Source organism: Phyllostomus discolor, chromosome 4 (assembly GCF_004126475.2).
Source record: "Phyllostomus discolor isolate MPI-MPIP mPhyDis1 chromosome 4, mPhyDis1.pri.v3, whole genome shotgun sequence".
Lineage (NCBI taxonomy): Eukaryota > Metazoa > Chordata > Mammalia > Chiroptera > Phyllostomidae > Phyllostomus > Phyllostomus discolor.
The window spans coordinates 60,029,164-60,056,987 of NC_040906.2; the positions used below are offsets into that span (position 1 = coordinate 60,029,164).

Consider the following 27,824-nt stretch of genomic DNA (forward strand, 5'->3'; position numbering starts at 1 on the left):
CCAAGATTTGGAAGCAGCCCCAGTGCCCATTAGTAGATGAGTGGATTAATAAAAAAGCTGTGGTTACATGTACATTGAATTTTGCAAATTGTTTTCCCTATGACAGCCATCTGATGTCTTCATTTAAAATGGAATTCCAAAATAAAGAACAGACTGACAGAGTTCAGAGGGGAGAGGAGAGGGAATTTCAGGGGAAAAGGGGAAGGGTTTACAGGAACGAGTATAAAGGACACATGGGTGTCCTTACTCATGGGTGGAAAAACTAGGGGTGGGTGGAAATGGGAGGGAGAAGGGGAGGGCTGGGTGGGTGGGTTGGGATGGGAGTAAAAGAAAATTTCACTGCAACAATTAAAATAAAAGAATTTTAATATTTTATTTATTTATTTTTAGAGAGGGAAGGGAGGGAGAGAGAGAGAGAGAGAGAAACATCAATGTGAGGTTGCTGGGGGCTGTGGCATGCAACCCAGGCATGTGCCCTAGCTGGGAATCGAACCTGCGATGCTTTGGTTCGCAGCCTGCACTCAGTCCACTGAGCTATGCCAGCCAGGGCTAAAATAAAATTTAAAAATAAAAAATAAAATGGAATTCCACAGTATTGAAAAAAATTAGAAAAAATGTTTTGATAAAAAGTTATCCATGTTCTATTATACTTCATATTTAACTGTCACTGCTATTAAAATAAAATGAAAAGGGCTGGGTGGGCTGGAATGGGAGTAAAAGGGAGAAAACTGTACTTGAACAATGATTAAAATTAAAAAAATAAAAATAGCCCTGGCTGGCGTAGCTCAGTGGATTGAGCGCGGGCTGGGAACCAAAGCGTCCCAGGTTCGATTCCCAGCCAGGGTACATTTCTGGGTTGCAGGCCATAACCCCTAGCAACCGCACATTGATGTTTCTTTCTCTCTCTCTCTCCCTCCCTTCCCTCTCTAAAAATAAATAAATAAAATATTAAAAACAAATAAATAAAAAATAAAAATAAAAATAAAATGAAAAGAAAAAGGGAAGCTGTGGTACATTTACATAAGGGGATATTACTCAGCTGAAAAATAAAAGAAAAAAGAAATCTTAACCTTTTGCAACAGCATAGATGAACCTGGAGATTATTACACTAAGTAAAATAAGTCAGTCAAATAAAGGCAAACACTATATGATCTCACTTACAGCGGAATCCAATGAGCAAAATAAACTGACTAACAAAATAGAAACAGAGGCATGGACACATGGGACAGACTGACAGCTGTCAGCAGGGAGGGTGGTTGGAGGACCAGATGAAAAGTGAGGGGATTAAGCAAAAAAAAAAGCATATATATGACACGCAGACACAGACAACTGTGGGGTGATAACCAGAGAGAAAGGTGAATGTGGGCAAAGGAGAGAGAAATTGGGATGAAAAAAGAATTTGCTTTGGCCCATAGGTACATGATGCAGGGAGTGTGCAGATGATGATGTTTTGTTGAGTTGTACACTTGAAACTTGTATGGTTTTGTAAACCAATGCCCCACTAATAAATTCAATTAAAAAAAAAGGTATGACAAAAAAGATTAAAAGCAACAGAGAATTCAAAATGATGAGGACAGAGAGCCACTGTAGTTGGCAATAAAGAGTGCTTTTTTACATAATTAACATAAGTTAATAACTCAACTTACTAAAAATGACTTTCATTTTCATGATCAATATTGTTATTAACTCTGTTGGTATTGCTGGCACTACTGTTTTGTATTAATCACTGCGATGTCATAAAATAATTTCCTGCTATACTATCATTTAAATAAATCATGGCAATTCATCATTATAAGAAAAAACTGAGTTATACAAAGAAAAAGTAGGTATAATTCTAAACACTTTATCTAGAAATTAGAAATCTTTTGTTAATAAGACTGTATTGATTTTATCACAGATGCTTCTAATGTAATTTTAAAAAGTTTTTAAAGTAGTCAAAAAGAATATTCATATCTTCCTGTGACAAGAACAAACAAAAATTTAATTTACCAGCAGAAAATTAAAATTTTACCTTCCCCTCATTAGGATTTCAATCATTTTGGTTTCCTTTATTATCTTCCCCCCTGAAACTTATTAAGGGGTAGAAATGATAGAGAAAGAAAGGAAAGAAAATCAGATTTTTTTCATTATGCCATTAGCAGTTTTGGTGTACTAAGGCAGTAGGAATGACTAGGTAAACAGAAAAGAGGACAGATGGAAAGCGGGAGTAAACAAAGTTTCTGGGAGAAAAGACAAGAGAGCACTCAACAAAGTAATCACAGGATGCTCATACCCAAAATGGAATCAGTTCTATTAAGGGTCCAGTAATGCCTGTACTGCTAAAATTACAGCCATATATTATTCAAAAAATCAAGCACATTACCTCTTTTGACTATTCAATACATATTCATTATTATTAGCATTTATATCCATTGATAATTTTAAATGTAAACATTTATGTGCAAAGTGTCCAATGTGATTTATTTCCAGTGCTCTATTGACAGCTCTAGTATCTAAACCTCCTTAGAGAATAAAGAGCATAAAGCAGTGTTTGTGTCCCATTAGCACTTAATTAATATTGGTGAATGACGATAGCTTCAAGAGAAAAGTCCTAATTGACTGGTTGTCTACTCCTGCTTATATTGTGAGAAGATGCATCAATGTGAACATTGTAATGATTGTGGTCAGAAAACCACTTTAGTTCTCCTAAGTGCTGAGGAAGGCATTGAGTGAAATGAAGAATGTAGGAGGTTGTTACCACTGATAAATCAGAATTATGTTTTATGATTGCTTTGTGCTAGGTGCTTTAATTACATTATCTTGGACTTTGGGTCCACTTTACAGGAAGTGGTCCAAAAGGAAAATAAACTAGTAAACCAACTATTTTTTTCCTCAAGTGGAATGAGCAAAAGAATATGAAGATGGGGCATAAATTTCTCTATTAAATCCTTGGCTTTAAAGTAATTTAACATCTTCTAAAAGCAACTATGATATAGAAAATGTCATTTTTATTTAATATGTAGGCTTAGATTTAAAGATTAGTTTACATTTTCCACTAAAGTTTTAAATTTATGAATTATTGAATAACATATTAAAATGTAACCAGATTTATTTATCCTAATACAGTGAAACATAATTAGAAACTACTGTATTTACATGTTGCTTGAAAGATAATTAAATATTTGATGAGTGTTAACTATGCACCTAATTATATTTTATAAATTTAATTTCTTACATGATTAGTTACATATTATTGAATTATATATAAATGCAATTCAATACAACACATTTGTAGCACCTATCTAGTTTAAGAGGAAGTGCTGGATATCATGAGAGAATGTAATTATGTGTAAGGTGAAGAAGATCTGTCCCTCAACAAGCTTATAATCAAATAAGAAAAATAACAAATATATATAGCACAAGGAAGGGTGTAAACTCAGAAAGAGAAGTTGGGAGGAGGAAGATAATTATTCCACCAAAAGAGATCAGGTAATATGAGTATATGGGGAGAATTGCCATTCTAATTCTGTGTGGAGGAAAATCACTAATAAGTGGAGATGAGAAGGCATCAGTTTGGTATGGGGCAATCTAAAAGTTTTTTAACAGAAAGTCTTTAATAATTTTCCTGAGGTTTTACCGCCTTTTCTATGTTTTCAGATTATAAAAAATACCAGGTATTTTAAAATGAAAAATAATAGTCACTAAATAGGTTCTTTATATATCAATGATTTGGGCGGAAATAAACCTGTGGAGAGAACATGAGCTGTAACAGGTGTAATGTTAGGCAACAAAGAAATATGAAGAGTACAGGTTGTAGGCATTCTGTACCATGTACCAAAATTAATTCAAAATGAATCAAAGACCTACATATTAAGCCCAAAACTATAAATTGGAAGAAAGCATTGGGGAAAACTTTATGATAATGGATTTGACAGGTTTCTCCAAAGATGATACACAAATGGCCAAAAAGCATATAAAAAGATGCTCAACATCACTATTAGGAAAATGCAAATAATAGCCACAATGATATATCACTTCACACCTATTAGGAGGGCTAATATAGGAAGGGAGAAAGGAAGGAACTATGGAAGGAAGGGAGGGAGGGAGGAAGAGAAGGGGGAGGGAGGAAAGGAAAGAGAGAGAGAGGGAAAGAAAGAAAATCACAAGTGTTGGTGAGGATGTAGAGATACAATTCTTGTGCATTCTTGGTGGGAATGTAAAATTGTTTATCTGTTGTGGGAAACAGTATGGCAGTTTCTCCAAAAATTAAAAATAGAATTAACCTATGATCCAGCAATCCCACTTATGGGTTATGTATTCAAAACAACTGAAAGCAGGATCTCTAAGACATATTTGCACACCCATGTTCATAATAGCACTATTCACAATAGCCAAGAGATAGAAGCAGTCATGTCCATCAACACATGAATACATAAAATATAGCATGTATGTGTGTATATATGTATATATAATATGTATATCTATGCACACTATATATACACACACTATATAGTGTACAGTGTGTATATATACACATACTATATATGTATATACACACATAGTATATACATATACTATGTGTGTATAGTATATCACACATAGCATATACATATATAGTATATACATAGTATATGCATACATATAGTGTGTACAGTGTGTGTGTACACATGCTATATATAGTATGTGTATACACACTATATATACATACTATATACACACATATACTATACATATAGCATAAGTGTGTATATATACATATTATATATACACTACATATATATATACACACACAGAGTATGTATACACACACTATATATACACATACACACATATTAGTGTATAGTGTACATATATTCACACTATATACTCCATACACAATGAAATATATTCAGACTTCAAAAGGAAGGAAATTGTAACACATGCTAGAACATAGATGAACTTTGATGACATTGTGCTAAGCAAAACAAGCCAGTCCCAAAAAAGCAAATACTTCATGATTCACTTATAAGAAGTATGTAGTCAGATCCATAGGAACAAAGAGTAGAACTGTGGTTGCTAGCGGTGTGGGGGCGGAGGAAATGGGGAGTTGTATACAGTTTCAGTTTTCCAAGATGAAAAAGTTCTGCAGATTGGTTACACAACAATGTAAATATACTTAACACTACTGAAATAAATACTTACAAATGGTTAAGATGGTCAATTTTATGTTATGCATTTTTACCACAATAAAAATATTTTTTTAATTTAAAAAAAATCCAGTTGTTTGACAGTATCAGCTTGACTGGAAATTGGTCAGTCAAAATGGCTATAATAATAGCAAACATCTTTAGCTATTATTTTTCTCTTTAGTATCATCTAATTATTAATAGGACATGCTATTTTAGTGACTTGTCATTAATTTACTTTTATGCCTGCAGAAGGTATAACAATGGTCATATCTGAAGTGCACACATTCATTCTGAGAAAGGCTGGACCAGGATGAACAGCAAAGAGAGAGAATCAAGGTGAGTAAGAGGAACTGAAGGAGCAATGGTGATTTTTATTGGGCCCATTGGAAACTGACCCCACCTATTCATCTATCCACCCTGGAGTTTCAGGCTCAGTACAGTGTTGCACATTCTTTCATCCTTTAATAAAACTTGCTCGGGAACATACCCTGAAATGAACCCATCTTATCAAGTCCTCCAACACACTTGCCACTTCTTGCTCATTTAATCAATGTAGCGAACCAGTGTGATGCTCTATAGAATACCACTCAGTCCAAATCCCTTTGGACTCTATCATGACACAAGAAAGTAGCATTAGCACAACCCAGGAGCAAGACCATAAATATATATTGTTGTACTTCCCAAGGGAATGTTTATTTCTGGTTCTCCTTCTTGACAGTAATTTAAAAAATGTAATTGCCAGATCACAGCTGCATACCATGCACCTGAGGCCATGTTAACCTCCTTTGGCAAAGATCCTACAACTGATCCAGCAGCTGTGATTCATGCTACCATTTGGCTGCTTTTGCAATACTCCACTACCTCCTCTAGGATTTGACAAGTTTCTGTAGTGGCCAAGCTGGTACATACTTTAGATGTTTAAAAATGACAGGAATCTCTGCCATTTCCCATCAGACACAATACGGATTTTCATTTACTATCATAGCCACAGCAAGGAGTTTCAGAACCTTCTTACTCTCTGCAATATTTCTCAACCCCATAGGCTAAGAAACCAATTTTAAGGTCCTGCCAATTACCAAATATGTCCATTAGTACTGTTCAGGGGCCAGGGAAATTATCAATAAAAAAGTGGGTCAACTTCTTCAGGAAACAGGCTCTGAAGAGTATTCCAAAGGTTTGTTGAAGAGCACAGTCAACAATAACATCTGGGAGGAAATATGGGCAGCAGCACTGGGTAGTGAAAAAAATGAATTATGGTACAATTGCAATGAAAGCTTCAATTGATTCCATAGGAGACTCTGAAGCTGAGACAACCCTTCAAAGTTGTATCAAACTGGGACTTTTAAACTTCACTGACCATGAATTGAATTCATTATGCCCATAGGCAAGAGGCAGTGCCCTTCAGCTAAAGGTAATTTCTGGGGGAGAATTTAGATATGAACCAGCAGCAGGCAACACCTATGGCAACTGGCAAAATAAGTGACTCCATCCTTAAAACAGGCATATTGGTGATTCATCATAACATCCACCACGAGAGTTGCCAAGTTTAAAAATTTCAAAAAAATAAAAATATTACATGGTGTACCTATACAAAAAGTTATTCCTTGTTTATGTAAAACTCAAATTTAAGTGAGCATTGTGTATTTTAGCTGGCCACTGTGTCTACTACACATGTACTAAAGGGCAAGTACAAAAAAGAATTTCAAAGATATTAATACATTACTCCTTTTATAATCTTAAACTTTAGACACTACTAATCACACAACGATGTGGGAACCAAAAATAAAAATTGGTTAATCTGAATAATTTTTGCTCTACTCAGAATCCTGAGTGGTGTAATTATCCCTAGATTCAGTGCATTCAACTACATTGTAGTATTGGAAGCAGAAGGATGTTTAGAAAGAACACTATTAAGGTGGGTGGATTGTGGGAAACACACAGTACACAGTATACAGAAAGGGAAAGATTAGAACAGAGGCAGCAGGAAAACAGGAAGGGATGAGAACAGACACCCCTGAAATAGATTCAAAGAATTTATTGACTATATGATATAGAAAAAAATAAAATTAACAGAATCTAGTAAAATTGTATGCTCTTGATTTTATGTAATAAAAGGATAAGACCGAGAAAAATGAAACAAAGTATATGTAAAAAAAAGGATAAATAGTTTCAGAGGGAGAAAATTATACACTTGACATATCATTCATCCCAATGTGTAATATATGTGAATACTATAACATTAGAGTATTCATATGCACCAAGCTATTGATTTTGGTCAGTTAATCATTTTCCATTAAACATATTTCATCTGGAACTTTATACTTAACCACCTGGCACTTCTACAAGGTGTAGTCAGGATGTTAAATTACACGAGTAATTTCATTAGCTAAGTACATGTATATGAGGTCTGTCCAGAAGGTATCCAGCCATGTAATATGAAAAATAGACACATTTATTGAAGAAAACACAAGATACAAGAAACACTGTACATAGAACGATGTCACCTTAGTCTCCTTCACACTGGGCACCTTGGAACCTCACACAGTTCTCCCAGTGTCTCTTCCACTGTTCAAAACACTCTGCAAAATCCTTTGTTGAAATTATCATCAACTGCTCCATCATATTTTCCTGTATCTCATTGATGATCTGAAATCTCTTCCCTCTCAAAGGCTATTCTAGTCTTGGGAGAAGTCTAGATTTGGTTGCAGAGCACCAAATCTGGGTTGTAGTGGGGGCTGAGTTACCTAAGTGATTTGACAAAAAACTCTGCACCGGATGTGATGCATGAATGGGTATATTTTCGTGACGAAACTGCCAATTTTCACTCACCCATAGCTGCAGCCTTTTGAATCATTCAAATAGTTTTTGCAGAGGAATGTTCAAGCTTAACACAAAATCTGCTGCAAATTCATTGCTCTATTTGCTTAGTCATTTGAATGTGATGGCCACACAGTACACACACATGCTCACTCAGTGGCATCTACAGACCCCACTGACTAGTAAAGTGAAGTCATCATTGTTCACACATGTGCATTCTAGTCCACTCTCCTTGGCTGCCGGGTTACATTGATGCCACACAGACTGATCTCATTATATTAACAATGGCTGGACTTTTCCCAGACAGACCTTATATACACAGTTCTGAGAAAGAGTAACTATCAAATTTAAAATTTTAACTGAAATGGTGATTGACACAAGCTGGGGGATAGGGGAAATGGGGAAACACTGGCCAAAAGGTACAAACTTCCAGTTATAAAATGAATATGTTCTAGGGATCTATTGTGCAGCATGCTGACTGCAGTTAACAATACCGCATTACATATTTGAGAGTTGCTAAGAGTAGTCTTTTTTTTTTGAAACTCAAAATGAGAATTTTATTATAATTTGTATGTTATAAATACCTAAGAAACTATTTTCTTTACACCGTTATTGCCATAAACGTCTTAGCTTGTGTACGATTTCACATACTTGAAAAATGTGTTTCTTGGCTCTAGCCCCTAGAGACCCCATAAGAGTAGTCTTAAATGTTCACCACACATACACAAAGAAGGTGGTTATGTGTGGTGATGGATGTGATGGAATTAATCTTATTGTAGTAATTATTTCTCATTACATTTGTATCTTACACCTTAAATTTCAATTACATCTCAATAAAGCTGGGAAAATTAAATTCATTAATTAAATTTTAATTGCAAGAAGATTTTATGAAATGTGTTTTATCTACATTACTGAAGATACTCTTAAAAAGTAGAGTTCTGGTCTTTTATACAAAGGGAGAAACTACCACCACCATTACCCCTAGTAATGCTACCTTCCTAATTGGCGCTCTTCCACTACCCATTTTATATTATGATGTCAGTTGATTTTTCCTAAACCACACCATCTATCACATTGCTCCTGCATTATTTTCTGCATGCTGTGTGCATCACAGCAGAACCCTCCATTGTATCCTCCAATTCTTGGATGTTTCCCTGTGTAGTACGGTTTGGGACCAAAAACAATATTTAGAAAATCAATCTAAATAAGGGTTTCCCTATTTTCCTTCAAAAGTCTAAATGTAACATTATACTTGCATTCTGTGATGTTAATTTCAATCACCAGTAAGGCAAAATTATTCATTTCTGGGATTAAAATATCCACTATAAATATCAATAAGCAAAACAAAATCTGGTTTATGAATTGTTTTGCCAATCAGAAATCTCTTTTAATAAGCATCGTACACTGTCTCCCAAAGAAAATGTATATAATTCATGTTTATATAACTAAAATGACATTATCAAATATTATTTTTGCATTATGTATTTTCCATCCAAATGGGCCACTCAGGATTCTACTATACTTATTTTTAAATTATTAACTGTTAATTTCCAATTATCCATGTGTGGATTATCTATCATAGTCTTTCAACCTAAGATGGCCTTTCCCTGGAACTGAGTATATTTTTAGACTAACTTCTTAGTTTATTAGGTTTCCTTGTATGTGTTTAGTAAATACAAGTGTAGCTGAAGTCATAACACAGGCAGGAAGATAAATCTGCTGCTGATATAATGGCATTTCAAATCCAAAAAATAATTATTTTATGATCCATAATCCCTTTAGGTTTTGCAAATTTGTACTCCCTTCAATTCGTATAATGAGTATGGCTAGCATAGCAAATCACACTACATGCACACAGTAAGTATAACCTTTCCAGACCTGGATATTCCATGCACTAAACAAAATGTCAAGCACACAGAGTAGGTATAGTTGTGGAAAGTTGTCTCTAAACATTATTTTAATTCTCCTGTTATTTAATTGTTATAGCTAAGGATAAAACAAAAGAACAATAAATTTAATTGCAATTTAAGTGGTTATATTAAAATTCTTAAGGGGAATAAACCCTTACTTCTCAGCTGTGATGGATTATTAGCAGCTCTTTCTGATTAGTTTTACTTAAGATTACCTGGGTTTCACTTTTCAACCAAAAGATGAAAATACCATCTACATTGTATCTCACTAGTAATAATTTCTGGTTAAAAATAAAAATGAACTAATAGTGTATATACATTAAATTGTGATGTAATGATAACTGTCAACACTTATATAACTCTTATGTCAGGTACTATTCTAAGTATTTTCCCCTTAATTATTATAGAAATTTTAGAAAATATTTTCCATTGTTGTACTTATTTTAACATTTGAGAAAAAGAAGGTGCAGAGAAGTTAACTAACTAGCTGAGGCTTCTGTAGCAAATAAGGCAGAACTAATATTTGAAACCAGTACAACTTGGTTTCAAAGCTACTACAAGTCCACACCACCTCCCTGCTGAAGTATCTGACCTTCTTTTTTTTACTGTTGTTCAAGTACAGTTTTCTGCCTTTTTCCCTTCTTATTGAGGACACAAACAAATGGCGCCTCCAGCTCTCTCCCATAGATACCTGAGTAAAATTAGAACACCAAAGTGTCTTTAACTCTTCCACTGAGAGCTGACTCTGACAGCGCAGGCTGAGTTAGACATGCCTGCTATCCTATTCTCCCCTCTCCCATAGTGCCACATGTGCTAGTATGTAATTTTTTTCTTTTAATTCCCCAGTTGATTGTAATTCTTTAAAACATGGAATATTGAAAGAGTGGAACACAACACAGGCTGGAATGTAGCAGAGGTTCAGTAAATGTCTCCTGGATGAATGTTCTTACTACTTTCAGGTCTGCCTATTGGCATTCCAGACTGCATCATATCCACCAACCACCACCACCATTACTCTAATATCAACTTTTGCAATTCTCCATATCGTGATGAATTTTACATTTCACTTTGAAACAAAGATAGGAAGAGCTATCCAAGCAGGGGAAATGTCTTACCTTCTAAATCTTCTTTCTCAAAGTGTGTTTTGAGAATAGAACGAGTTCCACCCCTATCCACAACTGCCTCTTCATCATTTCTCTGTGGGATGGGAAAAAAGAAAACCAAATGATAGTACATACATTCTCTTAATTGCAGAAAATAAACTTTTTTCAGAGATAAAAATGTTATTTATAAACTATGTTAAAGAAATAACAATATGATTAAAATTAATAAAGGCATTTTAAGGTTAGAAGCTCATTTTCTTATTTTCAACATTTTTAAATTAAATATATTGAGGTGACATTGGTTAATAAAATGTCAAGTATACAATTTTATGATACATATGTACGTTGCATTATGTGCTTACCACCCAAAGTCAAATCTCCTGTCATCATACTTGGGCCCCTTTAGCCTTTACTAATCCCCTCACCCTTCTTTCCTTCTGGTAACCGCCATACTGTTGCCCATGTCTATGAAATACTGCCATTGCAACAACATGGATGGACCTAGATAACATCACGCTAAGCAAAAGAAGTCATGCAAAGGAAGTCAAAAACCATATGATTTCACTCATCTTGGGGTATAAAACTAAAAGCAACAAATGAACAAAGGCAAACAAACATAAACACATAGACAGACAACAGGAAAGTAAACTTTTAATATGATCTAATATTTTAGGGATTCAATTAAGTCACTTGTACATGATTATTTTATTTGATTGTCAAGTGTTAGTTTAAGGAATATAAAATTAATTTGGCTGCACATATTCAGAGAAGGAATATCAACCAATTTTCCATGAAATTGAAGGCAATCAAACAGTCCAGTTGGCATCATTTGTTAGTGAGATGAAAAACAGAAAACAGTTTTCTTGTCAATTTAGTTACATGCATTTTTATCTCTGATAAAGATTTCTTATTAACAAGATGACATTTTGAACTATACATGGAAAATATGAAAATCATTAGTATTAACACCACTAATACTAGAGTTGACATAATTCCACTGCCATTAAAAAAGGGGTTGGGAAGATCTAATCCCTTGAAACTACAACTCTAATTATTTTGCTTCAATATAATGCATTTTATTCAAACTAAACTGTAAAATCCAGTCAGGTGCATTAAACTTCCATTCAGTTTCTATTTTTTTCAACCTATTTAAAATAGCAAGGCAGAGGTTCTATTGTCTACATTTTATACACACTCAGAGAAATACACTCATTTGGTACTCAATAAAATAATGGAAGGGAGGGAGAGTACAATTCACTTTGACCATGCAGGAATGGAAAAATACAAGATATTGAAAAAAGTAAAATACACTTTGATTTTGGACACCTATTTAAAATTGTCTTAAAGTGAAGACTAACAACAAAAGGAGAAATGAAAAGGTAGACTAAAAGATGAATGAATCTTCCAAAATTTCTGTTTCTTCTTTAAAAGTTTAATTCCTAAACATAATCTTGATATAAAAATTTATTCTCTGTGTTTTACAAATCAGTACTTTCAACTGTAGAATTGGAGACAACATATTTCAGCCTAGAAAAACCAGAAAAATGGAAAGCAGAAGGACATGTTTTAAATCATGTAGTCCCTTGTCTTTCAGAAAATGTGAGCTGAGTCAGGTCAGGGCAAAGTGTTTGAAATCAGAGTAAAAGAACCCTACACTATGGATGAGAGAAAAACTAAAAATAAAGACAGAATTCATAGCTCATTACTTTTCTGTTTGGCAAAGTTTTAAAGATCTGTTGATTTGAGCAATGAAAGCAATAGAAAAAACTAAAGGCATGATTTATATAAAATTGCTGAATGAGACAAATGCAAGTTTCAGCCTCTTTAAACTCTGCTCTTGATACATTTACAAAACACACTTATCTTGTGTACAAGACATACTCAAATATAAGTTACATTGGAAGTCATCTGTGCCCCTTGGGCTATTTTTAGGAAGAATTCCAAGAGCTAAATCAAGCATTAATTGTCAAAGGTCAAAGGGAACAGTATTTCACTATATTTTACAATGGAAATCTTCCAAAACAATTGCAGATTTCCAACAAAAATGGAGGGAGAGGTAAACATGGCTCACCTCCTCACACAACCACAGCAAAAATTACAACTAAACTACAAAATAACTATCACCCAGAATCTTCAGAATATTGAGCTGTATGGAAGTTCAACAATGAAGGAATTAAAGAAATCACATTAATTCAGATGGGTAGGAGGGGCAGAGACATGGAGACATGGAATAGGCATGGAACAGTCCCACTCCTATGTGTGGTGCATAAAATTGGGAGAGATATTTCAGGAGCAAGGGATTCCCAGCCCCACACCAGACCACCCAGCCCAGGGTTCCAGTGCCTGAGACATAAGTCCCCATAACTTCTGGCTATAAAAAGCATTGGGGGTTGGAGCAGTGGAAGAAACTGCAGGATTCACAGGCATCACCTCTTAAAGGGTCTGCAATGGACTTAGGATGTATGCAGACTCACTGTCTGGGCTCCAGCACTAGGGCAGCAGCTTGACAGACACCAGTGGTACACAGGGAGAAACAAAGTGTCTGCCATTAAAGTGAGTACCGGCAGACAGCTTTCTCCCAGACAAAACTCCAGAGGCCAGGCAGCAGCCATTGTTCATTTTCTGAGGCCTCTACCACACAGATCCACAGACTGGCTGCACCATATCTGAGACTCCATCAACCTGGTTCACACAGATTGCCCCACCAGGTAATTACTTAAAGTAATTAAGTAATTAATTACTCCACCCCATTCAATTTATGAGTGTAATTTTCTACAACAGGCAATGCTACTAGGACAAGGAGTCAAAGCAGCACTACCTAATACACAGAAACAAACACACAGTAGCAGTGAAAATGAGGAGATAAAGAAACATGGCCCAAATGAATGAACAGATCAAAACTCCAGAAAAAGAACTAAATAAAATGCAGATGAGCAATCTATTAGATGCAGAGTTCAAAACACTGGTTATGAGGATGCTCAAATAACTCACTGGATACTTCACAGCATAAAAAAGTCCCAGGCACAAATAAAGATTACACTAAGAGAAATAAATAAAAACTTACAGAGAATCAACAGTAGAGTGGATGAAAATGAGAATCAAATTAATAATGTGGAACACATGGAAGAAAAAAATTCAATCAAAATAGCAAGAAGGAAAACAAGGACAGATAAGAAGCCTCTGGGACAACTTCAAATATACCAACTTCAAATCACAGGGCTGCCAGAAGAAGAAAAGAAAGAGCAAAAAATTGAAAACTTGTTTGAAAATATAATGAAAGAAAAATTCCCTAATTTGGTGAAGGAAATAGACATACAAGTCCAGGAAGCACAGGGAGTCCCAAACAAGTTGGACCCAAACAGGACTACACCTAGGCACATCATAAGTAAAATGCCACAGGTTAAAGATAAAGAGAGATCTTAAAAGCAGCAAGAGAAAAGCAGTTATCTACAAAGGAGTTCCCATAAGACTATCAGCTGATTTCTCAAATGAAACTTTGAAAGCTAGAGGGATTGGCAAGAAAAATTCAAAGTGATGAAAAGCAGGGAACTACAGCCAAGACTGTTCTACCCAGCAAAGCTATCAGTTAGAATTGAAGAGCATAGAAAGAGTTTTCCTGACAAGAAAAACTAAAGGAGTTCATCATCACCAAGCCATTATTATATGAAATGTTATATGAAAGGGACTTATTTAAGAAAAAGAAAATCAAAATTATGAACATAAGATGGCAATAAACACATACCTATCAACAATTGAATCTAAAAAAACAAACTAATCAAATAAGAAGAGAGACAGAATCAGGGATATGGAGAACATTTTGATGGTTGCCAGATGGGAGCAGGGTTCGGGGAATGGGAGAAGAGGTGAGGGCATTAGGAAGTACAACTAGGCAGTTACAGAATAATCACGGGGATGTGAAGTACAGTATAGGCAACTGAGTAGCCAAAGAGCTTATACGTATGACCCATGAACATGAGCAAAGGTGTTGGGATTGCCTGAGTGAGTCGGGGGTGCTGTGTGGGAGGAGTCAAAGAGGGAAAAATTGGGATGACTATAACAGCATAATCAATAAAATACAAATTTTTAAAAACATGTATTTTCTAACATATTCCACCAGATTATTTACATACTCTGCTTTAATACAATGCACTGTTACACTTCATTAAATAAGAGAAACAGAATTTTAAGTTCTTGGTTTTCTCATTCATCTCATTACCTTTTATCTGAAATTATGAAACCAAGAAATTGATATTAACATATAGATTCAATGTTAATATTCAATATATGTATCCATTATTTAATCTACAGAAATTACCATTTTTTTCAATACCAAGTAGGTTCAGGATTTTAACTTCTTGGTTTTCTTGTCCATATCCTCATTAACTTTTATTTTAAATTATGAAATAAATAAAATTAAACATTAACATTTAGATTCAGTATTAACATTCAACACTTGCATCCATATTTATTCTGGAGTCAGCCTTTTTTGTTCATTAACATGTAAGCTAAAGTATTATACAAATATAAAAGGGTCATCTCTTTAACTTCTAATCATACTATGCTGTATTAAATAGGACAATAGGTGTGAAAGCATAGGCTTGGATATTAACATATCATAAGAGTTCAATAAAATACTCCTTGAACTGAAATCTAAGCATATAAGTATAACTTTGAATTGCACTTAGTACGTTAGATTTTCATGAAATAATTGAAGCCACCTATTTTAACCAGCATATTACTTTGAAATTAGTTATTTTAAATGTGGTATCTACTCTAGATATAGATTATACAACCTCTAGTAATATAAATTAAATCTATCTATTGTATATACTGTATTAATTAAATCATATAAAATATATTCTAGTGGCCCAATAAGCCACTCTGGCTACTCCCATATGTATTTGTAATAAAAGCCATTGAGTTCCTTTCTAAAGTAACTAATTAGGGAGGTGGCAATTAATTTCATTCACTTATGCTAAGTAAATGTGTTATTTCATCTTTACATGTGTAAGAAAAAATAAAACTGAGAATATGAATTGGAGACTAAAATGCTCTATCAGGGCTACAAAGGTACAAAGTGAATCATCATGTAAAAACTTTAACATTTCTCTTATCTCATTTGCTCAAAAACTCCACCCATGCAAACTTCAAAGATTAGCCAGGGGAGTACACGGTTAGGTCAGGAAAGTTTGTTAGTTGACATGAAATATCCCAGGGTCAACTTCAGGGTTCAAAGGTTCAGGGGTGAAAGTCTTCCAATGCTATGCTAATCCTAGCTCAGAACTAGTTTCTTCACAATGTACAGAACTGTACTTATTACTGTCACTGTGACCTAAAGAATATGATCTCTCCTAGAGATCACTGAAAAACATATCTGCCAGTGATACCCTGGACAAGAGTTTGACCTCCACAGTATATAAAGAACTCACATGACTCCACTCCAGGAAGACAAACAACCCAATTTAAAAATATGCAAAGGACTTGAACAACTTCTCCAAGGAGGGCATACAGAGGGCCCAGAGACATACGAAAGGATGCTCAGCGTCACTAGCCATCAGAGAGATGTAAATTAAAACCACAATGAGATGCCACTTCACACTAGTAAGAATGACCATCATAAATAAATCAACAAACAAGTGCTGATGAGGCTGTGGAGAAAAGGAAACCCTAGTGCACTGTTGGTGGGAAATGCAGATTGGTGCAGCCACTGTGGAAACCAGTATGGAATTTCCTCAAAAAACTAAAAATAGAATTGCCTTTTGACCAAGCAATTCCACTGCTGTGATTATACTCTGAAATACAAATTCAAAAGAACCTGTGCATCCCAATGTTCATAGCAGCACAATTTACAATAGCCAAGTGCTGGAAGCAATAAATGCCCACTAGTAAATGAGTGGATCAAAAAACTATGGTACATTTACACAATGGAATTCTATGCAGCAGAAGGAAAGAAGGAGCTCCTACCCTTTGCAACAGCGTGGATGGAGCTGGAAAACATTATGCTAAGCGAAACAAGCCAGGCAGTGAAAGACAAATACCATATAATCTCACCTTTAACAGGAACCTAAACAACAAAACAAAGAAACAAACAAAATGTAACCAAAGACACTGAAATAGAGGCCAGGCTGACAGTGCCCACAGAAGAGAACAGAGGGAATTTAAGGGGACAGTGGGAAGGGTTCACAGGAACAAACTTAAAGGACACATGGTCATAAACTAAGGGGAGGGTGGTAATGGGAGGGAAGTGGGGAGGGGTGGGAGGGGTGACTAGATTGGGAGTAAAAAGGAGAAAACTGTATTTGAACAATGATTAAAATAAAAAAAAAGATGGAAACTAAAAAAAAAAAGAAAAGAAATAAAGAACTGACAGTAACCAGAGAGGTGAGGAATAAATAAATACATATATACATTAATTAATTAATTAAATGGAACCCAATCAACAAAACGAACAAGCAAGCAAAATATAACCAAAGACGTTGAAATCGAGAACAGGCTGATAGTGACTAGAGGGGAGATGGGAGAGGGTAATGGGGGGAAAGGGTGAAGGGTTTACAGCTATAAAGGACACATGGACAATAACAAGTTGGGTAGAAACAAGGGAAGGAGGTAGGGAGGGCTGGGGTGGTAGGGAGAAGTGGGGGGAAAAGGCAGAAAACTGTACTTGAACAACAATAAAAAATGTTAAAAATTACAAAAATAAAAAATAAAATGGAGAATAATATGATAAAGTCTAACATATACCTAGTTGGAGTTCTAGTATATAAGGACAGAGAAAATGAGGGAGAATGCTGATTAAAAATAATAGGTAAAAATGATAGTCATGAATCCTTAGATTCAGGAATCACAATGAATAACAAAAAGGATAATTAAGACAATTTATACCTACACATATTATGTGAAACTGGAGAATGACACTTTTTTAAAGTGTCAAGGAATAAAACATCACCTACAAAGAAATGATAAGCTAATCAAAGTAGAAGCTAGAAGACAACAAAATAATATCTTCAGGATACTAAAAATAATAATTATTAATCTGTAAGAGAATATCCAGCTGAGATAACATTCTTTTTTAATTGTTTATTTTAATTATATTTTTCCATTACCATTTATCCCCCTTATACCCTCTCCCACCAGAGAAACAGAAACAGACAATTTATTATCATGGTATTCTTTCTAAAGGAATTTTTAAGTACATAGTTCAAGAAGAAATAAAATGATTCCAAAAAGGATGTCTGAGATGCAAGAAGGAATCCTGAGCCAAGAAACTAAAGGACATAAAGAAATGTAGCCCTGGCTGGCGTAGCTCAGTGGATTGAGCGCGGGCTGGGAACCAAAGTGTCCCAGGTTCGATTCCCAGCCAGGGTACATTCCTGGGTTGCAGGCCATAACCCACAGCAACCGCACATTGACGTTTCTCTCTCTCTCTCTCTCTCTCTCTCTCTCTCTCTCTCCCCCCTCCCTTCCCTCTCTAAAAATAAATAAATAAATAAATAAATAAAATCTTAAAAAAAAAAAAAAAGAAATGTAAAGAAAATAAAAATAACATAAGTTGAAAAATCAACTCCCCTAAGGTCCTTTCTAGTTGGACAATACTTGAATTTTTATATTAAACTATTTGTACTTCGGTATAATAATCAGTTTTGATCTCTATTCAAGTACCTACTTGTGCTTCGGTGTAAGATAACAGTTATTATCCTTGCATATATCAATACCCTTCTCCTTTTATGACATCCGAAACCCAGCGATCTTTCCTATATGTTATAGACTTGTAAGAAACATTAGTATCAATTATAGGAAGGGAATAAAGGTATACATATACATTTTAATTATTTATCTATTTTTATTTTTTATTATTATTCAAGTACATTTGTCTCCATTTTCACCCCCACCATGCCCTACCCCCGCGCCCCACCTATCCCTGCCTCCCAGCCTGGAACCCACGCATTTGGTTTTGTCTATGTGTACTTCATATATTTTTTAATAAAATTAGCAATTACTACCTTTTTCATCATCAATAAAGACCTATTCTTTACAACTTTGTAAAAATCTACAAAATTAGAGTGCTGCAAAAGTATTTAGCCTTCTCATCATAAATCAAGACAGCTCCAAGTTGGCCTACATACACAGTAGTCAATTATGTAAATTATTTAAACTGAAATATGCCCTTAGTGTCTGTATTTTAATGATTAATAGGTGAATTGGATTTGAATAATCAATAATTTTCAAACTGAAAATATAAAAAAATTTCCTACTATTAGAAAACCAACAAACCAAGCCAGAGTGGGAATAATAAAATAATATCTGTAAGGTATTATGGATTAAATAAACAAGGAAATTTCAAAATATTTTTAGATAACTAAAATCATACTGAAGAATAAGATAAATAAAATATCAGAAGGTGAACTTCAATGATAAGAAAAGTAGTGAAAAGAAATAATTTTAAAAGTAAAGGTCGGTGATTTTTTTTCTTTAACCTCAGTCATTGTTTATTACTGATATATTTTACCATATCATTAATAAAGGGGTAGAAATCTTAGGCATGCAATATACTAAAGAATTGACTTCCATTACATTCAATATCCACTTTAAGTGAAGTGGTTTTCCTAATTATACAAAGGTCAAAATGTGGGAGGTCTAATAAAGAACAAAAATAAAAATAAAAATATAAAATTTATGATCTTAAATTTTCTAATTATCTTAAAATACAAGGGACATAAAGAAAATAAAAATACCCTAAAGAAGGAAAATATTGAATTACATTTAAAATCAGAAGCAATGAGAGGACATTATATAATTTAATAACATTCTTCTGAGTGCTCAAAAGAGATTAGACTAAAGGCATTTGTAATAAAATAAAATCTGCCCTTTACTTTCATCAAAGTCATTGATGGCCTCATCAAACAAGTAAGCTAACCAAAACACAATTTCAATTCATAATAACATTTATTAAATGACTAGAAATACGTTTTTATGACTCATCAACTGTTATTGGATTTAGGATCCCATAATAGTTACCTAATCATAAGTACCACATGTCTCTATGCAGAAGAGAAATGATAATAGTGTCAGCTCTTTCCCAGGTAGCAACCTTCAAAATTCTTTGCTACTTGTTATGAATATGGTTTGAAATCAGTTCAGTAGTATAATAGAATATCTATGGAAAAAAAAGTATGCCTCAAAATGTGTTTCTAATTCTACTTTGCTGGCATTAGCTTTTCCCATTTCTTTCAATGAGAAGTTCCAACTTCATGCTTCCTAGGCATACAACATAAAATTTACAATGTAAATCATTTTTAAGTGTACAGAAGTGCTAACTATATGCACATTGTTGTGCCACAGATCTCTAAAATTTTTTCATCTTGCAAAAGTGAAACCCAACACCCATTAAATAACTTCCTCCACCTCCTGGCAATCACCATTCTACCTTCTGTTTCTGTAAATTTGACTACTCTAGGTATGTCATATAAATGAAATCATATATTTGTCTTTTTGTGATTACATTATTTCATCTTGAAAATGTCCTCAAGTTTCCAGCATGTGACAGAATTTCTCTCTTGTTTAAAGCTATATAACATTCCACTAAATGTATATGCCACATTTTGTTTTTCCAGTTATCTACCAATAGATATTTAGGTTGATTCCACCTCTTGGCTATTATAAATAATGATGCAATGAACATAGGTGTGCAAATAACTGAGATCCTATTTTCAGTTATTTTGGATGTACACCCATATGTGGAATTGTTGAATCATATGGTAATTTTATGTTTAATTTTTTTGAGGAACTTGCCAACACACTGTATTTTTGAAAATTGTTTTGTAACCTATGGACATCATTTTTGCATTTATTCTTATTATAATACATCTTACAAATCTAATGACCTAATGGCCTCCTACAATTATGTTTTTAATTGGTATATAGTTCTATGAGCTTTATCACATATACATATTCTGTAAGCACTACCACATTGATATAGAATAGTTCTGTTACCCCAAGATACTCTGTGTTTTCCTCTTTTAACCTTATTCTTTCATATGTTCATATCTCTGTGTTGACTTTGTATCCAGAAACCTCACTAAACAATTGGTTTTATGAGTTCTATTTATTGGTTTGTTAGATTATTTGGCAATTTCTACATGAACAATTATGTCTATGAACAGTTTTATTTCTTCCTTTTTAATCTGTTTGGTTTTCTTTCCTTTTCTTGCTTATAGCACATGCTAGGTCTTCTAGTACAATGTTGAATAGAAGTGGTGTGAGTTCCCATCTTTGCCTTGATCCTCATCTTACAGGGAGAATTTTCATTCAGTCTCTCACCATTACGTATCACGTTTAACTGCAGCTTTGGGGAGATGCCCTTTAAAGGTGAAGAATTTTCCTTCCATTCCTAGCTTTCTGAGAGGCTTTTTTTTTTCTAGAATGGATATAGAATTGTGTCAAGTACTTTTCTACATCAATAAAATTATCATGTGCTTTTTCTTAGTCTGTTATTGTTATAGATTAATTTGATTGGTTTGAAAATATTAATCCAGCCATATACTTTTAGGATGAAGCCCACCAGTGATGATGTGTTATTCTCTTTAGAAATGTATGGGCTCAATTTACGAGTATTCTGTGGAAGATGTCTGCATCTATGTTTATGAGGGATATTGGTCTGTACATTTTTTTTGTACTGCTTTTGTGTGACTTTGGTAGCATGGTAATTCTGGTTTCATAAAATGAGCTGAAAAGTGTTCCTTCCACTCTAAATTCTGGAAAGGATTTTATAGAATTAGTGTTGTTTCTTCCTTAAATTTTTTTTGTAGAATTCTCCAGTAAAAGCATCTCAGCCATATATTTCTAGTTTCCAGTCAGAAATAGCTAAGATAGTAAAGGGTAAAGGGGGCCAAATATATGGTGATAAAAGATGATTTGCCTTTGGGTGGTGGGCATGAAATGCAGTATGCATATCATGTAGTATACAAATGTACACTTGAAACCTTTATAATCTTATTAATCAATGTCACCCCAATAAATTTTATTTAAAAATGCTTCTCATTTGGATTCAATTTATTTAAATGTTAAATGACTATTTAGTTTATCTATTTCATTCTGAAATTTGGTAGTATGCTATTTTCAAGGAATTGATCTGTTTCTTCACATTGACAAATTTATGCACATAGACTTTATCCTAGTATTCCCTTATTAACTATAAAATGTCTGAAGTATTTATAATAATATTCCCTCTTTCATTCCTATTGGTAATTTGTGTCTTCTTTTTTTTTATCAATCTTGATAGAATTTCATTTATTTTCTTTCTGAACACTTTTGGGATCCCTTTAATCTCAGCCTACTGAAATTTCATAATGATGTGCCTTCATGTGAGACTGGTTTTATTTATTGTGCTGGGCTTTTGGTGTGACCTTTAAATCTTGAGACACATGTCCTCTATTCTCATAATATTTAAAATTTATTTTAAATTATTTCTTTTCTTTTTCCCTGTTTTCTCTTTTAGAACTGCTGTCTTGGCTTTTGGACCTGTGTTTTCTAACATTTTCATTCATTCTGTCCTATATTCCATTTTTCTGTCAGCTTTATAGGAGATTACCTCATCTTTACCTTTCAGACTTTCCCTTTAGTTTTTCATTTCTGCTATCATATTTCTAATTTCAAAAAACTCTTATTTGTTCTCTCAATGTTATTGTATAACAGCACCATCTTTTTGTTTAATGGGTGAAGTATCTTGTCGTATCTCTTTAATATTATCAGAACTTGCCAAGTTTTCATTTCCCATCATGCTCTTTGCTCCCAGGAGATTTAGTTTTACTATTTATTTTGTCCTCTTTTTAAATTGAGGTATAACTGGCATATAACATTTATATTAGGTTCGGGTTTATGAAATAATGATTTGATATCCATATACATTGCAAACTGATCATCACAATAAGTCTAGTTAACATCTGTCACCATACATAGTTACAGAACTTTGTTTTCTTGTGATGAGAACTTTTAAGATACACTCTCTTAACAACTTCCAAGTATGTAACACAGTATTATTAACTATAATCACCATGCTGTGCATTACACCTCCATTTCTGGAAGTTTGTACCTTTTGATTTCCTTTATTCATTTGCCCATTTCCACCACTGCCTCTGGCAACCACCCCTCTGTTCTCTGTATCTATAAGCTTGAATTTTTTAATAGTTTTCTTCTTTCTTTCTTTTTTTAGATTCCACATATAAGTGAGAACATATGGTATTTGTCTTTCTTTATCTGAATTATTTCATTGAGTATAATGCCCTCAAGTTCCATTCATGTTGTAAATGGCAAGATTTCATTCTTTTTTGGAGGGGGGTGGAATTTATTTTTTCTTGTATTTCTTTTTTTTATTTTTTACTGTATATTTCCATTACCCTTTAGTCCCCTTATTCATCCCTACCCCCAGCAATCACCAGGTGGTTGTTCATGTTGTCCTTGTAATGTCCATGTAATGTTGTCCCTGTCCACAAGTTCAACCCCTCCTCACCCTCACCTCCCTCCACCCCCGTCATCCTGCTATGGCTGAGTTTTATATATAGATGTATATATATCACAGTTTCTTTACTCATTTGTCTGTCAATAGACATGTAGGTTGTTCTCATATCTTGGCTATTATAAATAATGATGCAACAAACATGGGGGTGCATATATCTTTTCAAGTTAGTGCTTTTGTTTCCTTTGGACAAATACCCAGATATGGAATTGCTGGATCATATAGTAGTTCAATTTTACTTTTTTGAGAACTCTCCTCTCCATACTGTTTTCCATAGTGGCTGCACCAATTTACATTCCCTCCAACATTGCACAAGGGTTCCTTTTCCTCCACATCCTCACTAACACTCATTTCTTGTCTTTTTGACAATAATCACTCTAACAAGCATGCAATGACATTTCACTGTGGTTTTGATTTGCCTTGTTTGGATAATCAGTAATGCTGAGCATCTTTTTATGTACCTGTTGGCCTTCTGTATCTCTTCTTTGGAAAAGATTCTCTGTTTACATCCTCTGCTCACTTTTCTCTGTTGAGTTGTATGAGTTCTTTATACATTTTGGATATCAGCCCCTTAACAGATGTGTAATTTGTAAATAGGGTTTTTTCCAATCAGCAGGTTGCCTTTTAATTTTGTTAATGGGTTTCTCTGCTATTCAGAAGCTTTTTAATTTGAGCTAGTCCCACTTGTTTACTTTTCCTTTTGTTATCTTTGCTTTTGATGTCAAATAAAAAAACACACATGTGCCTCTATCTTTTATGGTAGAAGTTTGGCTTAGAAGTGTCATGATGACTTCTGGCAAGATGGAGGCATAGGTGGATGTACCGTACCTCCATGCACAACCAAGATTAGAACAACAACAATTTAGAGGCAGAATAAAACCCAGAACTGACAGAGAATTTATCTGAATGGAAGTCGGATAGCCAAGAAGTTGAAGTAGACCCGTTCATCCAGATCACTAGGAGGGGCAGAGAGGAGGAGCAGATCAGGGAGAACTGGGTGCATAAGGCAACCGAGCGCGTAAGCCTTCCAGGAAGTGCCAAGACTGCAGCACAGCGGTGGACCCTGAGTATGCCAGCGGCAGCTGGCAGACCCAGTGAGGCGGCATTGTGGACCAGGGCAGAGCGCGCAACCCAGGATCCCAGGGAGGTTACTGACACCCCAGGAGAGCAGAACTACCGCCATTGTTCCGCCCCCCCACCCCCCCCACCCCCACATACAACGTCACAATCTATCGACTGGGGTGCCCAGCCCTGGTGAACACCTAAGGTTTCACCCCTCACCGTAACAGGAGCGACCAGGCTGGGAAAAAAAAAAAAAAAGGAGAAAGAGAGACATGTCTCCAACAGAAGAACAGCTCAATCCCCCAGGACTCACCCTTTTGAGCAATCAAGAGCTAGCCAATCTATCAGATGCACTGTTCAAAACACTAGTGATCAGGAAGCTCACGGAATTGGTTGATTTTAGGTGCAAATTACATGAAAAAAATGCAGGTTACCATAAAAGAGATGAAGGAAGATGCACGGAAAACGAATAGTGATGGGAAGGAAACTGGGACTCAAAACAATAGAGTGGACCAGAAGGAAGAAAAAAACATCCAAGCAGGAAAGAATGAAGAAATAAGAATTCAAAAAAAAAATGAGGAGAAGCTTAGGAACCTCCAGGACATCTTTAAACGTTCCAACATCTGAATTATAGGGGTACCAGAAGGGGAAGAAGAAAAGCAACAGATTGAGCACGTATTTGAACAAATAATAGAGGAAAACTTCCCCATTCTGGCAAAGGAAATAGACTTCCAGGAAATTCAGGAAGCTCAGAGAGCCCCAAAGAAGTTGGACCCAAGAATAAACACACCAAGGCACATCATCATTACATTAGCCAAGGTAAAAATGAAGGAGAGAATCCTAGAAGCAGCAAGAGATAAGAGGACAGTCACCTACAAAGGAGTCCCCATCAGAATGTCAGCTGATTTCTCAAAAGAGACCTTACAGGCAAGAAGGGGCTGGAAAGAAGTATTCCAAGTCATGAAAGACAAGGACCTACATCCCAGATTGCTCTATCCAGCAAAGCTCTCATTTAGAATGGAAGGGCAGATAAAGTGCTTCTCAGATAAGGTCAAGTTAAAGGAGTTCATCATCACTAAGCCCTTATTTTATGAAATGTTAAAGGGACTTATCTAAGAAAAGAAGATAAAGAAAAGACATGTATAGTAAAAGGACAGCAAACTCACAATTATTAACAACCACACCTAAAGCAAAACCAAAAGAAACTAAGCAAACAACTAGAACAGGAACAGAACCACAGAAAGGGAGATCACATGGAGGGTTAGCAACAGGGGAGTGGGAGGAGGAGAGAGGGGGAAAAGGTACAGAGAATAAGTAGCATAGATTGTAGGTTGAAAATAGATAGGGGGAGGGTAAGAATAGTATGGGAAATGTAGAAGTTAAAGAACTTGTAAGTATGACACATGGACATGACTAAAGGGGGGGATATGGGTGGGAGAGGGAGTACAGGGTGGAGGGGAGTGAAGGGGGGGAAATGGGACAAATGTAATAGCATAATCAATAAAATATATTTTAAAAAAAGAAGTGTCATGATCTACTGCTTTAAGAAAGAGAAGAAAAAGAATGAGCGAGAGATGAACAGAGGTACAAAAGGGGAAAATGAACAAGTACCTATCAATAATAACTTTAAAAGTTAAAGGATTAAATGCTCCAATCAAAAGACATAGGGTAGCTGAATGGATAAGAAAACATGACCCACACATATGCTGCCTATAAGAGACCCACCTGAGAAAACTACAGAGCACTGAAGAAAGAAATTAAGAAAGACACAAATAAATGGAAGCATACACTGTGCTCATGGATTAGAAGAATTAACATAATCAAAATGCCCATACTACCCAAAGTAATCTATAGATTCAATGCAATCCCTGTTAAAATACCAATGACATATTTCACAGACACAGAACAAACATTTCAAAAATTTACATGGAACCATAATGACCCTGAATAGCCACAGCAATCTTGAGAAAGAAGAACAAACTTGGAGGGATCACAATACCTGATATTAAACTATACTACAAGGCCATAGTAATCAAAATAATCTGGTACTGGCATAAGAACAGACACATAGATCAATGGAACACAATAGAGAGCCCAGAAATAAACCCAACTCTCTATAGTCAATTAATATTGGAAAAAGGGAGCTGAAGCATAAAATGGAGTAAAAATAACCTCTTCAACAAATGGTGTTGAGAGATCTGGATAGCCACATGCAAAAACCTGAAACTTGACCACCAACTTACACCATACACAAAAATAAACTCCAGGTGGATAAAAGATTTAAATGTAAGTCATGACACTATAAAAGAACATAAGCAGGAAATTTTCAGATATTCCATGAAGCGATATTTTATGTCCCCTACAGCAAGGGACATAAAGGAAAGAATAAACAAACAGGACTTCATCAAAACAGTAAAAGCTTCTGCATGGCTAAAGAAAACAGCAGTAAGATGAAAAGAGAAACAACCATATGGGAACTATATTTGCCAATGATAACTAGGACAAGGGTTTGAGCTCCAAAATATGTAAAGAACTCACATAACTCCACACCAGGAAAGCAAACAACCCAATTAAAAAATGGGCAAAGGACTTGAACAGACACTTCTCCAAGGAGGACATACAGAAGACATATGAAAGAATGTTCAGCGTCACTGGCCATCAGAAAACCACAATGAGATACCAATTCACACCAGTCAGAAATGGCTACCACAAACAAATCAATAAACAAGTGCTGGTGAGGTTGTGGGGAAAAGGGAATCCTGGTACACTGTTTGTGGGATTGCAGACTGATGCAGCCACTGTGGGAAACAGTATGGAGTTTCCTCAAAAAACTAAAAATAAAACTGCCTTTTGGCCTGGCAATTCCACTGCTGGAATTATACCCTAAGAATCCGGAAACACCAATTCAAAAGAACCTATGCACACCAATGTTCAAACAGCATCACAATTTACAATAGCCAAGTGCTAGAAGCAACCTAAGTGCCCATTAGCAAATGAGTGGATCAAAAAATTATGTTACATTTATACAATGTAATACTACAGCAGCAGAAAGAAAAAAGGAACTCTTACCCTTTGTGACAGCATGGATGGAACCGGAGAACATTAGGCTAAGTGAAGTAAGCCAAGAGGTGAAAGACAAATACAATATGATCTCACCTGTAAGTGGAACCTAATTGACAAAACAAACAAGCAAGCAAAACAGAACCAGAGACATGGAAATAAAGAACAAACTGATAGTGACCAGAGGGGAGGGAGGAGGGAGGTAACAGGGAAA

The 27,824-nt window shown here is 35.0% G+C and overlaps 1 protein-coding gene across 13 annotated transcripts in view; it reads right to left on the reverse strand.

Annotated features, from left to right (window-relative positions):
* Positions 1-27,824, reverse strand: part of SLC4A10 (solute carrier family 4 member 10) — a 277,108-nt gene that overhangs the window by 162,124 nt on the left and 87,160 nt on the right. For all 13 annotated transcript variants that reach the window (XR_003684369.2, XR_003684370.2, XM_028508732.2 and 10 more), the window contains exon 2: positions 10,990-11,071. Coding sequence is in view for 11 of the 13 variants with exons in the window: in XM_028508732.2 (XP_028364533.1) it covers positions 10,990-11,071 (82 nt within the window). In the remaining 2 variants the exon portion in view is untranslated. The remainder of the gene's footprint in view (positions 1-10,989; positions 11,072-27,824) is intronic.